The following is a 14,484-nucleotide window of genomic DNA, read 5'->3' as shown; positions in this document are numbered from 1 at the left end:
TCTGGAAGGAGGCCCAACTTTCTTTCCATGACGGCAGAACTACACAGCAGAAGTGTTCAGAAGCAATACAGTAGTTAAGCACATTAAGATTTTGACATATGCCACACCAATATTCTACAAGTTCCATTAAGTTTGTGATCAAACTGAAACAAATAGATTATAATAATTTCTCACCCACAAAATGCATTATGATTTACTCACCCATTTCTCACTCATATTAGCATCTGTAAAGCACAACAGGAGAAATTTGATCAAATCTATGCAGATGTTGCAGACAACATTTGATGTGTCAACCTTAAAAAAAAAAAGTCCATTTAAACGATCATGAAGGCCCACTAACACCTGAAACAACAGCTAGTGATACTTATAATGATGACAGAGCTGGGATGATAACTTGACAAATTACATGACAAAAATTATAGTCAGTAATGTAATCCATTACATTACACATTTCAGGTTATAAAATCAAATACTTTTCAATGACTTTCGACTTATCACATTGATTTAAACAGGATAATCTTGTGCCATAATTGTGTAAAAATAAAAGGAGTAGGAAAATGCATTGCTTTCATTGGAATTAACAACATTATATTACTTCAAGGTTTCCCAAAGTGGGGTTCGTAAAGGAACTGCAGAGGGTTTGTGAGTTTAATGAAGGCTAACAAATAATTATATCCTAAAAATGTCAAATTAAAATAATTAATTTTAGATTAACAATCAAAATAATTCACTTACTAAAAAAGAAAAAATATTTTATTTTTACCTGCTTGCCATATAAACATTAACTAATGTCAGAGAGCCATGAACAGGCAAATGTGATAAGTAATTATTAAAATGCTTATTTTAAAATCTCAGTGGTACTTATAGGTATCATTGATTATGATTTCACTTTTTTTTAACTTTAGTAAATGTGTAATATAGCTGCTTGAGCCTAAACAACATCTGCAAAGTTACACTGCTCAAAGTTCACTGCAAAGGGAGATATGGTCTTTTACAGAATTGCAGAATTGATTGACCACTGAGCACTACTTTTTAGATTTTCAAAGACTTCAAATCAGAGATCTCACTTGTCAAATTCTAAAAAACTGAAATAGATAAATAAAAATAAAATGAAGCACATGTGAAGTATTAATACTAAAGTATTAAATTTACTATAGTAAAACCACCGTTAATTTTCTTGAGGCACTTATTTGTGGACAGTGTTGGGGGTCATGCATTACAAGTAATGCAAGTTATCTAAATATATAACTTTTTCCAAGTAACTAGTAAAGTAACGCATTACTTTTTAATTGACAAGAAAATATCTGAGTTACTTTTTTCCCCTCATTTATTGATTAAAAGCTCTCCTGTCACCATGTTGAGAGAAATTGCAAGATGTATATGATATGCAAGATGATACTTTAGTTCTAGAATAAATGTGAACATGCATTAATTCATCTCACTCACTAAAAAGTATTCCTCAAAACGAATAAAAACAGTGAAATTCAACTCAGAATATGATGCAAACCTGCAGTAATTAAATATATTTAATAATACAAATATCCTTTATGTATTTAATCCCATTTTATTAACCGATGTCTTTGCTGCCGACATTCCATGATCCAATTCATCCATACTAATAAGCAAAAATTACTCAAGATAATCTAACATTTTTTTACTGCTAAAGAGTTGACATTTTTTCTTCTGCGGTCTCTTGTACAGACAAAGGCTTTTGGTGTGAAAAGGCTTTTACATTGGCCAAAAAAAGAACTTTTTATATTAATAACAAACATCCAAACCCTGCCCAGAATTAAAAAGTATTGGAACGCATTACTTTTCATAAAAAGTAACTAAAGTAATTACTTTTTTAGGTAGTAACTCAATATTGTAATGCATTACTTTTAAAAGTAACTTTCCCCAACACGGTTTGTGTATACTTTATCTTTTCTAGTTTTGTTTTTATAACTGTTCTGCATTAATGGTTTGATGTTTTCTGCAGTTTAAGAAATAAAATCACGAAATCGCTCTGAAATCCTGATATGAAACAAATATTTGCGAAAATGTTAAAAAAGAAAGGCTAATTTAATTTGATCTGGTTTTTGCTAGTGAATCGCTTGAAATAAATGATTGAAGTCACAAAATTGAATCAATCAGAGCAGTTCCATCGTAAATGACTCACTCAATTGTTTCAGTTCGTCTGTTCCTCCATGTTAACACAACACTGTCAGACTTTTTTCTGATATTATCGAAATAAGCAATTTTTTGTCAGTATTTACTTACTGACAAAATTAAAAACTTAATTCAATGATACATTGTCTTTCAATAATTCAAACATTTTTTAAGCACCACTAAAGGAATTAAATTTCAGTCAAATTTAAGTACTTTGAGCACCTTGTATGCAATAAGCTATACAAATAATAATAAAAATAAAAATAAATGTTTTCATCAATAATTAATGCAATGTTGAAACATTTCTTAAACCTGAAATTAATTTTGTAAATCAGTGGTGAAATGCTTTTGCCACGTGAAAAAGACTTTGAATATAGGCTTTTTAAACAAAAGGCTATTTTAGAAAGGAAACCTTAAAATTATTTTATTTATTTACTTACTTGTTTTTTTTTTTTTTTTTTAAGAGGAATCAATAAATTATGAATAATCTATTGTTATTGTGTAAATAATGTCATCATGTAATCCATAAAAAAGTAACTACATGTACTTAATTTTTGGTATCTAATTACATAATCCAGATTACACATATTCAGTTACTACTCAGCTCTGTGTACAAATAAGTAAAAATGACCACAATTATGGTCGTTGCAGTCTGTTCTTCACCATGATCTTCCAGAATCCCATGGCTCTGAATGACAACAATTCTGCAATAAATTTAGCATTAGCTCTATTTCAGTTGACCGACAGACCAGCCTGGATCTGAATTTAGCTCTCAAGGGACTATTTTAAATCTTAGGGGGTCTTGATATTTGCAGGAGATATAGTAATATTTTTTCAAGTCGTAGAAATTTAAAAGAAACAAGTAGGCTTGACCACCAGGCTTGGCCTCACTAATTAACCTTACGAAACTGATACTACGTAACAAACTTTTTGGTAAATTACGCAAGAAATGCATGCACATTTAACATACATCTGGCTACTAAAAGTGAAGCATAAACCAAGAAAGATGTCACGATTAAAAAAGAAAATTAAATAACCTTTGAGCGGTTTCTTAAATGCTCAATCATTGTCTATAAACAAGCTTTTTTCTTGAACTTCTCATTCTCTTAGAAAGTGATTAAAAGCCACACAAACTGTAACACGCTGCCCAAAACCATCTGCATTTGAGGGGATTTTATGCTTGACGTCTTGAAAGCTTCCCTGTGGTTTGGTGCGCATGTTGAAACTAAATAAATTGACTTGTCAAACGGCCACAGGAAGCTCAGAGCATTTGTGAACCCAAAACAGAGGCAGATTTCCAGTAAACATGAATTACTCTGTGGCAAAATCATCCCACTTGCACTTACAAATAAGGGTAAGATGTGCCAGGAAAAAATGCTGTGCTACTGTGCACAAATTTAACACATACTGCCAAAGACTGTTAATGACCTAAAGGAATAGTTCATCCAAAAATGAACATTTGTTAAAAATATATTTAACCTCAAGCCATCCAATATGTAAATGAGTTTGTTTCTTCGCAGATTTGGAGAAATGTAGCTTTACAACTGATAAAAACATCACAAGTAATCCACAGCTGTTTTTATCAGCTGTTTGACTCTTATTCTGACGGCACCCATTCACTGCAGAGGATCCATTGGTGAGCAAGTGATGATTACATTACATTTCTTCAAATCTGAAGAATAAAAAACAAGATGTACATGAGTTTGTTTCTTCATCAGATTTGGGGAAATGTAGCATTGCATCACTTGCCCACCAATGGATCCTCTGCAGTGAATGGGTGCCACCAGAATGAGAGTCCAAACAGCTGATAAAAACAGTTGAGGATTATTTATGATGTTTTTAAATCAACTGTTTGGACTCTTATTCTGACGGCACCCATTCACTGCAGAGGATTCATTGGTGAGCAAGTGATGCTGTGCTACAATTCCCCAAATCTGATGAAGAAACAAGTTGTAGATGAGTTTGTTTCTTCATCAGATTTGGGTAAATGTAGCACTGCATCATTTGCCCACCAATGGATCCTCTGCAGTGAATGGGTGCCGTCAGAATGAGTCTCTAAACAGCTGATAAAAAAGGTGAGGATTACTTGGGATGTTTTTAATCAACTGTTTGGACTCTTATTCTGACGGCACCCATTCACTGCAGAGGATTCACTGGTGAGCAAGTGGTGTAGTGCTACATTTTTTCAAAATTTAATGAAAAAACAAGATGTAGATGAGTTTGTTTCTTCATCAGATTTGGGGAAATGTAGCATTGCATCATTTGCCCACCAATGGATCCTCTGCAGTGAATGGGTGCCGTCAGAATGAGTCTCTAAACAGCTGATAAAAAAGGTGAGGATTACTTGGGATGTTTTTAATCAACTGTTTGGACTCTTATTCTGACGGCACCCATTCACTGCAGAGGATTCACTGGTGAGCAAGTGATGTTGTGCTACATTTTTTCCAAATCTGATGAAAAAACAAGATGTAGATAAGTTCATTTCTTCATTGGATTTGGGGAAATGTAGCATTGCATCACTTGCCCACCAATGGATCCTCTGCAGTGAATGGGTGCCGTCAGAATGAGAGTCCAAACAGCTGGTAAAAACAGCTGTGGATTACTTGTGATGTTTTTAATCAACAGTTTGGACTCTAATTCTGATGGCACCCATTCACTGCAGAGGACCCAATGGTGAGAAAGTGATGTAATGCTACATTACTCCAAATCTGAATAACTTTTTATACGGTAACTTTTTGGAATAAAAAGCACAAAATCCAACCAGCATTCAACAATGGCAATCACATTTATACCAGAAAGAAATTAAAACCAGTTGACAATGCAAATGACAAACACTCAGCAGGTTCATCCAGAGGCAAAACAATGTCTTGAACTGGAGATGATACACATTAAACGGCTGATAAAATCATGAACAGGAGTTTATTTACGCAGTGCAGTAACTAAACATGATTTATTGTATTGTTCATGTGACCAACTTGGAAACTCGACACAATTCCCAACATAACATAAAAAAAAGTATTGGGGAAACATACTAGCTATATTCCTAAACATTTAAATTAGTCTTCACATAAAATCATTAAATAATTAGACGAAAGAGTCCTATGAAACGGCAAATTAAATCCTCATTTTAATGTAGAAAAAATGGATAACGCTGCATGCATTCCTATAGGGCCTTTGAGATAAATAAATGAATGAATGAAATGAAAAATCAACCTAGATCTATATACCTGGGATTGTTTTCCATACACGTTAAACCTATTGTTGGATTTTAAATTATATTCAATAGAGGTTAAAAATGTCTCAGGCTCAAACCGTGCTTGAGAAATCAGTTCTGAAAGTCTGAAGCTACTGACTGCCACAAACAAAGTCAAAATCAGATTTGTGGTTAATTGCAGATTTGAAAAAAATCCAACATAAAGTCAAAATAGTGGTTAGAACATGTAACAATAATATAGCTGCTTAAACATTATAATACACTGTAAGAAACCTAAAACCCATCTGAGTGTTTGGTTAAAATCTCACAGTGAAGGTGTCAAGCCATCTGAATGGACTGGCGTCTTTAATCGCTCAGGCGCTTTGTGTTTTCAAGCTGAACACTTTCACCTGAAATGGCTGTTTCAGCAGGGCGTTCTGAAAAAACACCCACAAATAATAACACTGTACTTTTACCAATAATCATCACCATATCAAAAAAGCAGCAGTGGCACACAGAGCAAATCACGCGACTCAAAACTTCACTGCGTGAGCTGCTTCCAAACTGCATGGTGCACTAAAACTGAACAGCTAACCATAGACTTTGTTCTGGATATTCAGTTGAAACACAAAAATGGTTAAAAAATGTTCAACTCTCCATGAAAATCAAAAGAAAGAAATGAGAAATTGTATTTTGCATAAAGAAGCAAAGGAGTTGCACTTCTTTTCTTTTATATTTTAACATTTTCATTAGAATTAAGCACCCTAAATTCTTTGGAAGCCCATTTCTGCCAATTAATAATTTAAAAAAAAGTTTTTTTGAAAAAGAGTTTTTGCAAATCTCACAATTCAGAGTTTTTTCTCAGAATTGTGATATAAAAAGTCACAATTGCAAGTTATAAAGTCAGAATTGTGTGATATAAACTTTATAGACTTAACTCGCAATTGTGAGGTAATATCCCACAATTCTGACTTTATAACTTGCAATTTTGAATTTATATCTCAGAATTCTGAGAATAAAAGTCAGAATAATGAGTTTATATAATGCAATAGCAAGTAAAAAAAGTCAGAATTGTGAGATTAAAAAGTCGCAATTACTTTTTGAATTTTTATTCAGTGGCAGAAATGGGCTTCCATAAAATTCCCATTACTGTAATGCAATAACTAAAGTCTGGTATCACTTTATCACTGCATTATAAAAGTAGTTTTAATGCATTAATTATGCCTTGGAATGCACATTATAAAGCACTTTGAATTAAATAATAATTGAATAACTTTCTACTTTTACAAAGTACAATAATTAAAGCACATGACAAAGAAACCTTCCAATATTACACGCTTTAAAGTTGTTTGCAATTATTTATGAAAAGATATAATGCATTACGATGTATATTATGAATGCTATTATAATACATTATACATAAAGGCTTTAAGTGCTATCAAAAGTTTAATTAATGCAATATGGCAAGATAATAAATAATTTGTATTGCAAAGTACAGTTGTATAACAGAATTTATGAAGATTTAATTTTTTTTGTATTATGGTAATGAGCATTTGTGCAGGAAATAAGTTTCAACTTTATAAATATTTGATGCAAAATTTAATTTCTTATTTTTTCTTTGAATCTTAGGGTGAGATATGACTGCAAAAATACTTGTTTGTTAATCAAAAAAGTCTCAAAAAGTATCACAATAAATGTCAGAAGCCACAAATGGACTGGCAGAAACAATATCTGAATGCTTGAGCACCATAGAACATCATAAACAAGACCGAAAGAGAGTAAAATCTCAGTAAAACGTGACCAGTGGTGACCGGAGAGACAGATCAGTTTAGGAGGGACGTCACAAAGACAAAAAGGGAGAAAACACACAATTCTAAAACAACGCATTCCTTAATCATCGCTTATCTATGTACAAGGGTTTGTTCATAGTCGGAGTGTTTTTGTTCGAATCTCTTTTTTTTCCCAAGACAAACACAAAAATATTGAAATGTTTCAGAAGTCCTGTAACAGTGCAGTGAACTGGGCTCCATTTCCAAACGAATCGAAAACAAGAAAACAAACGGAAGTCATGCAGTCCCGGCGATCTAAATAAAAACCGAGCAGGCAGAAAAACGAAAACACTCGTCCGACTCTGGGAGACTTTGGGGCTCAAATGTGAATTCTTAAGGGTTTGTCCAAGCGTGACCCCTCATAAAGTCTTACGGTAACAGCATCTCAGTCCAGCAGCCAGAATAAAGTCAGAACACAACTTCAGATGCAATACTAAAAGAAACACGATAGTGGTTTTGATTCAATCACTGTAGCGATGGAGATCTGCTCGGTGTCCAAAGCTCTTAATGAAAAAGCAGCATCAACTTAAGAACTGAACTTGACCACATGAAATATGTTAATTTTATGGAAAAAAAATGAAAAATATCCCTATTTTTCCTTCTGGCTGTTTTACTTTCAGAGAGGTGGATGAGTCTCTGCTCAGATCAGGTCTTCAGAAGATCTCCTCTTCTCCATCTTTTCTCCAGCGCATGCCGCATGAGCGTTAGGCTTCGGAGCCCAGAGACGTTCTGGTAGGACTGGGTGGCAGACGGGCCGCGGCGCTGTGCTCCGTCCGGAAACTATATTCATACTAACACAGGGAAAGACAGAAAGAGTTAAACACCATCTGAGAGGGAGTTTAAAAGCAAATGCTGACCTCTAGTGGATCAGTCAAAACCAGCTCAACATACTGGTACTGCTGCACACAATTCTGCAGTAACTCAACATGTTTTATTGTATTTGTTTGTGTATCCAACTCAACACACTCAACTATTCCCAACATAACATAAAAAGAAAACACTGGGGAAACACACTAGCATACTAAACATTTAAATTTGTCTTTAATTATTAAATAATTAGAAGAAAGAGTACTTTGAAATAACAAATTAATGTGGAAAAAATAGATAACACATGCATTCATGCATGCATTCCTATTGGGGTTTTGAAATAAATTAATGAAATGAAAAATGGTCATCAACCTCAGCATGTCCTTTTTATATGATGTTAAGCAATAGATAAGTGCACAACTCTACTGATCTAAAGCTGATGTTAATTTTAAAACAAATCATATAAAATAAAAAATAGGCAAGTATATAAAGCTATTTATTAAGCATAATGGCAATAAGCAAAAATTATTGTTATTTATATATGTTCTGTTTTCACTTTAATTTAAATTGCTATTTGATGTGCATTTTTGGCACTTATTATTATTTTTAACACTCGACTTATCGTGACTAAATTCAAGATGGCAGCGGCCGGTAAATTTCTTGCCGGTACAGTCTGCATAAATCTTCTTGTAAATAAACTACCGGTGCTTTTTCTGAATTCTCAATGTCTCGTTGTAAATGTCAGGACCCTTGGAAGTCTACCAATGAAGTGTGGAGCTACTTTGTACCTCGTAAATGGCATAAAACAGTGATTTATTTACATGGCTACTCCGATGCCCTATTCACCCTCATTGACAACCTGTTGTTAGCGTTGGCTAACTAACCCCAGATTTCGGTCAATATCACACCGGACCTCTCCTTTAACAGATTCTTACCTCCTTCTCAATCTCTGCGAGTGATTTGATTCTGATGCCCATTAGATCCACCTGCTGCAGCTGAAACACAGAACAACAGTCTAAGTTTTCTTCACTGTCCGGATCAGCTCTTGTGCTAGTTTGAAAAACCTAAAATACACTACTCTTTGAAGGAGTCCTCTAAATCTATATTTAGTTTACTCTTTGTGGCCTACAGATTCTGCAAGCATCTGATTGGTTGAAAACAGACTCACATCACTGGAGGCACATGCAAACTTCTCCGAAATCATGAAAGGCACTCCATCCATAGCTGTGAAGTCAAAAAGAAGTCTGTGTTAACCAGAGTTCAACAGACATGACATTTTGCCTTGCACAAAAGATACAAAAAGTTAATAAATCATTGCCGCATAACATCTACGAAATAAAACTACTACAAATGACCTCTTTATTTGTAAATCGCTTTGGATTAAAGCATCTGCTAAATGAATAAATGCAAATAAAACTAAACTGAGACATTTTTTAAACATGAACGTGTGACAAATAAGAAGTGAAACGAGAGCTGAGAACAGAAGGAGAGATATTCTGACTCATCATTGAACACCATCTGGAACATTTAAACTGATTCCACCTCCAGAAGGGTTTATTATTACATCCCTAGTCATGAATCCACACGGATGCACTGGTCATCACTGTGAGTGCTGATGGGAGAGGATTATTATATGCAAATGTAACTGCTTTCTCAGTGACCTTCATCTCAAATGTGAGGTGCTTTCTCACATCAAGCATTCTAAAGATGCACAATATATTCAATATATAATGCACAACCGTTCAGAAGTTTGTAATTTTTTTGTCTGTTCTGCGCACTAAGGCTGCATTTATTTGATCAAAAATATAGTACAAATAGTGAAATATTATTATAATTTGAAATAGATGTTTTCTATTTGAATATATTTTAAAATGCAATTTATTCCTATGATCAAAGCTGAATTTTAAGCATCATTACTCCAGTCTTCAGTGTCACATGATCCTTCAGAAATCATTCTAATATGCTGATTTCCTGTTAAAGAAACATTTTATTATTATCAGTGCTGAAAACAGTTGTGCTGCTTCATATTTTTGCCTTTTGTATTTTTCAGGATTCTTTGATTAATAATTTAAAAAAATTAAATGTAAAAAATAAATTAAATATATATTTTTTAAAACATTAACATGTTTTTTACTGTTAGTTTCAATCAATTTAATGCATCTGTGCTAAATAGAAGTATTAATTTCTTTCGTAAAACAAAATAAATCTGACCCCAAATTTGCAGCAGTAGTGGATCTAGCAATATATAACATAACATTTAGTTGATGCTTGGAACAGAGCTTATTTTTCTAATTTAAGTAAATTTACAGAGTAAACAACCTTATTTTTACTAATTTCTAATGAATTGATGATTCATTTCATTTGTAGACGCATGTAAATTCTAGACTGGAGCTCTAAGAACATTTCTTTCTGTCACTCAATGGCGGTCCTAAAGGAGTAGTTCACTTCCAGAACCAAAATTTACAGATAATTTTGTCACCCCCTTGTCATCCAAGATGTTCATGTCTTTCTTTCTTCAGTCGATAAGAAACTATGTTTTTAGAGGAAAACATTTCAGGAATTATCTCCATATAGTGGACTTCAATGGTGCCCAGAGGTTTGAACTTCAAAAAAGCAGTTTACACCCTTTACAAAAAAAAAAAAAAAAAAACCAGCATTGAAGGACGATTTCGAAGTTAAAGACGAAAACAAGATGGGAGTTTTTCGACATACCCTAACTGTATTGACAAGACAAGAATTAGAGGTTATAAAGCATATAAATGAGTCAATTTGTTTAGAAAATAACCAATCGTTTTGCTAGATGAGACCCTTCTTCCTCTGCTGGGATTGTTTAGAGCCCTTTGATGCTGTGTTTAAACTGCATTTTTGAAGTTCAAACTTTGGGGCACCATTGAAGTCCACTTTATGGAGATAATTTCTGAAATTTTTCCACAAAAAAACAATTCGGCTAAAGAAAGAAAGACATGAACATCTTGGATGACAAAGGGTCTTCATTATCTGTAAATTTTTATTCTGGAAGTAACCTAAATCTTTAAGTTACAAACTTCTCTACTTGTTAGCGTTATTGAAGATATTGAAGGTGTTAAGTCTGGGTCAGGTGTGTTTTGTTCAATTCTAGTACCAGAGATGGCATAGAGGTTGGAGTTCTGGTGTTCGAAGTCTGGTCTGGTTGTGCTTTTTCTGAAACATGCCGGCAGGGTCATGGATATGTGCCTGCAAAGAAACAAACGGAAAACAATTACCAAATTAATCAAATAAATATTCAACATATTTCCGTCTCACAGGCTGCATGATACACTCTTAAATGTAAAGGTGCTTTAAAAGGTTCTTCACAGTGATGCCATAGAAGAACTATTTTTTGTTCCACAACAAAACATTCAGTCAAAGTTTCTATGAAGAACCATCTCTTTCTTAACTTTTCATAATCTGAAAAACCTTCTTTTGTCACAAAGTACCTTTTGTGAAACAGAAAGGTTCTTCAGTTGTTAAAGGTTCTTTGTGGAACCATTTGGACAAAAATGGTTCTTCTATATGGCATTGTGAAGCACCTTTATTTTTAAGAGTGTAAGATCTACATCCTAATAAAACAAAATGCTAGAAACTTTAGATACAGAATTTTTAAAGAAGCTTTATTTTTAGGAATTGTGATTTAAAGAATGTCAAAAATAGTTTTTTAGTCTTAGCAGCGGCTCTTTATATAGCACACCAAACAATGTGCTTTGCTTTAGTTGTTAGATAGCTTGCCAAGTAAAATGTCTTTGATCATTGTGCACATCTTAGGCATTGTCTTTTAATAATGGCTCGACAAGTTAAAAATATTGATGAAAAGCAAAAAAGCATTGTGTTTCATATAGCTGTTTTTGAATGCATGAACCATTGTTTTTAGTATTATTGACGGTTGAAGTCAAAAGTTTACATACACCTTGCAGAATCTGCAAAATGTTAATTATTTTACCGAAAAATGAGGGATCATACAAAATGCATGTTATTTTTTATTTAGTACTGACCTGAATAAGATATTTGGCATAAAAGACTTTACATATAGTCCACAAGAGAAAATCCATAGTTGTTTTTATAAAAATTACCCCGTTCTTAATACGGTGTTGTTATCTGAATGATCCACAGCTGTGTTTTTTTTTTTTTTGTTTAGTGATAGATTTGCCTAAATAGCTATTTTTTTTTTTATTTAGAACTGCCCTTCAGAAGATACTTAAATGTTACCCAAATTCAAAGAGTACATTTTTTTTTAGCTGTCCCGGTCCGGTAATTTTTATAAATTCAACTATTATTGTTCTCTATATGTAAACATATTTTATGTGAAATCTCTTATTCAGGTCAGTACTAAATAAAAAAATAACATGCATTTTGTATGACCCCTTTTTGCAGATTCTGCAAGGTGTATATGTAAACTTTTGACTTTAATATTTTTCATTAATATTTTGAAAAAGCTTTAATTTTCATATTTCATTTAGATTTTTTTCAAGTTTGAATAATTTTGTTATTTTATATTTATATTAAAGCTATAATTAATTTTTATTTTGGTTTGTAATTTTACCACTTCAACTTCAATCTATTTTATTTCAGTTAACTGCCAAGGCAATTAAAATTTTTTTAAGTGATTAATTTTAAATTATCTTATTTCAATAAACAGTTTTTATTAAATAGAAAAACTGAATAGACTGATTAGATAGAAACCGTTATCAAAAACATGAATGCCAAGAACATATTGTTTGTAAACAGAACGCTGTAGGCCTTATGAGAAACGCCCACCATTAAACGCATTTATAACATGACTAAGCCACCTCACACACGTCACATGCTTTAACCAGTTGATGTAAACAGTATGTACTCTATGTGTTCTGCAAGGGAAACGCCACACATTGAGGAAGCAAAACAAATGCATATGAATAGATTTTGGTTGTCTTGGGTTGCAGATATTCTCCCTTTGATGTGGTAAAGATAGCTGTCTAGAATTAAAGTGACTGTACACATAGCACTAAAATGTTTCCTGTTCAAAAGTTTGTGGTCGGTAATGTTTTTGAAAGAAGTCTCATCTGCTCATTTCCGGCTGCATTTATTTATTCAAAAATACATTAAAAATAGTAAACTGTGTAATATTACAATTTCAAAGAACTGTTTTCTATTCAGATACATTTTAAAAACTAATTTATTTCTGTGTTCAAAGCTGAATTTTCAGCATCATTACTGCAGTCTTCAGTGTCACATGATCCTTTGAAATCATTTTAATATGCTGATTTGCTGCATTGCCATCATTTACCATAGATTTACTGTAGTAGCACTAACTGCACCATTGTATTGTGGGTATTTGTGTCGAATTTTATCAATTATTAATGTAGAAATGTATTAAGATATATTGAAGGAGGGGTAATGGAATATAATTAGTCAGTATTTTTTGTGATTTATCAGGATCTAAATGTATGCTACTATAGAATATTAAGACAAAAATAAAGATAATCATTACAACAGCTCTATTAATACATTTATTATAACATTCTCCTTTGCTCAGCAAGATTGCATTTATTTGTACATTAAGAACACATTCCTGATTCAAGAAGGCAGTCTTAAAAATGGACAAAGAATATTATTTGACTAACCTAAGTTAATTTAATAATTTTAAGTTAAATTGTGCTTTGTTGGTAGGCTATTCAGTGTTAAAAAAATATTTTTAAATTGATGTTTTGTAATTGATTTTAAAAGCAAGACAAAACTGTAAAAAGCAAATATATTTAATTTATGCAATGGCGAAAAAAAAAAAGGTCAAAATACATGGGGGAAAAACACGAAAAACCGTGTTCGGTAATCAGCCTTCGGCCCAGTGTAATTTTGTTCGTCTTCGGCCAAGAATTTTCATTTCGGTGCATCCTTATGTAGAACTAAGAATTTATTATTATTATTATTAATTTATTTTGTTGACTGGAGAGATTTCAAAAACATGAAGTGTTTATCATGTTCTGACCATAAAGAATAGTTTATAACCACAATTAATCTGGTTTTTACAACTTTTACATTGGAGCAAAAATCTGCCTTTAAACTGTAAAGAAATACAAATTTGACATTTATCATGATAATTTTTGATATCGAAAAAACGCTAAAAACAGTTGGACTGCTTCATATTTTGGGGAAAAACTGTAATTTGCTCAAATTGTGATGAATAGAAAGTTTAAAACAACATTCATTGGACATTTTGAAGTCTTTTGCAACATTATAAATGTCTTTGTCCCTTTTTACTCAATTTAATGCATCCTTAAATTTACAGTACTCATTTATTTTATTACATAAGTTTATAGAAAACTGACATCAAACTTTCTAATGTCCAATACAGGAATGAGAAGTTCACTTTTGTTAGTCTGGGTTTCTTGCACTAAATTTAGTTTTCCAAGATCATTTCCGGTTTTAGATTTCGATATGTAAGTAACAGCTGTTATGACTGGCTAACATCCACAGATTGGTGTTCACACTGTAATTCATCAAGTAGTTAACTGATTA

At 32.6% G+C, this 14,484-nt stretch overlaps 2 protein-coding genes across 3 annotated transcripts in view; one reads left to right on the top strand and one right to left on the bottom strand.

The window, feature by feature from the left end:
• The window catches only part of LOC141335365 (target of rapamycin complex 2 subunit MAPKAP1-like), a 575,213-nt gene that overhangs the window by 520,253 nt on the left and 40,476 nt on the right, over positions 1 to 14,484 (top strand).
• mvb12ba (multivesicular body subunit 12Ba) overlaps positions 4,915 to 14,484 on the bottom strand; it is a 32,033-nt gene continuing 22,463 nt past the window's right edge. For both annotated transcript variants that reach the window (XM_073839786.1, XM_073839785.1), the window contains exons 7-10: positions 11,099 to 11,190; positions 9,146 to 9,201; positions 8,913 to 8,972; positions 4,915 to 7,961 (exon numbers count right to left, since the gene is read on the bottom strand). In XM_073839786.1, the coding sequence (XP_073695887.1) occupies positions 7,875 to 7,961; positions 8,913 to 8,972; positions 9,146 to 9,201; positions 11,099 to 11,190 (295 nt within the window). In that variant the 3' untranslated portion in view covers positions 4,915 to 7,874. The remainder of the gene's footprint in view (positions 7,962 to 8,912; positions 8,973 to 9,145; positions 9,202 to 11,098; positions 11,191 to 14,484) is intronic.

The sequence above is a fragment of the Garra rufa genome, chromosome 5 (assembly GCF_049309525.1).
Source record: "Garra rufa chromosome 5, GarRuf1.0, whole genome shotgun sequence".
Taxonomy (NCBI): domain Eukaryota; kingdom Metazoa; phylum Chordata; class Actinopteri; order Cypriniformes; family Cyprinidae; genus Garra; species Garra rufa.
The sequence above is the reverse complement of the archived record's forward strand: the minus strand, read 5'-3'. Positions and strand labels throughout refer to the sequence as shown.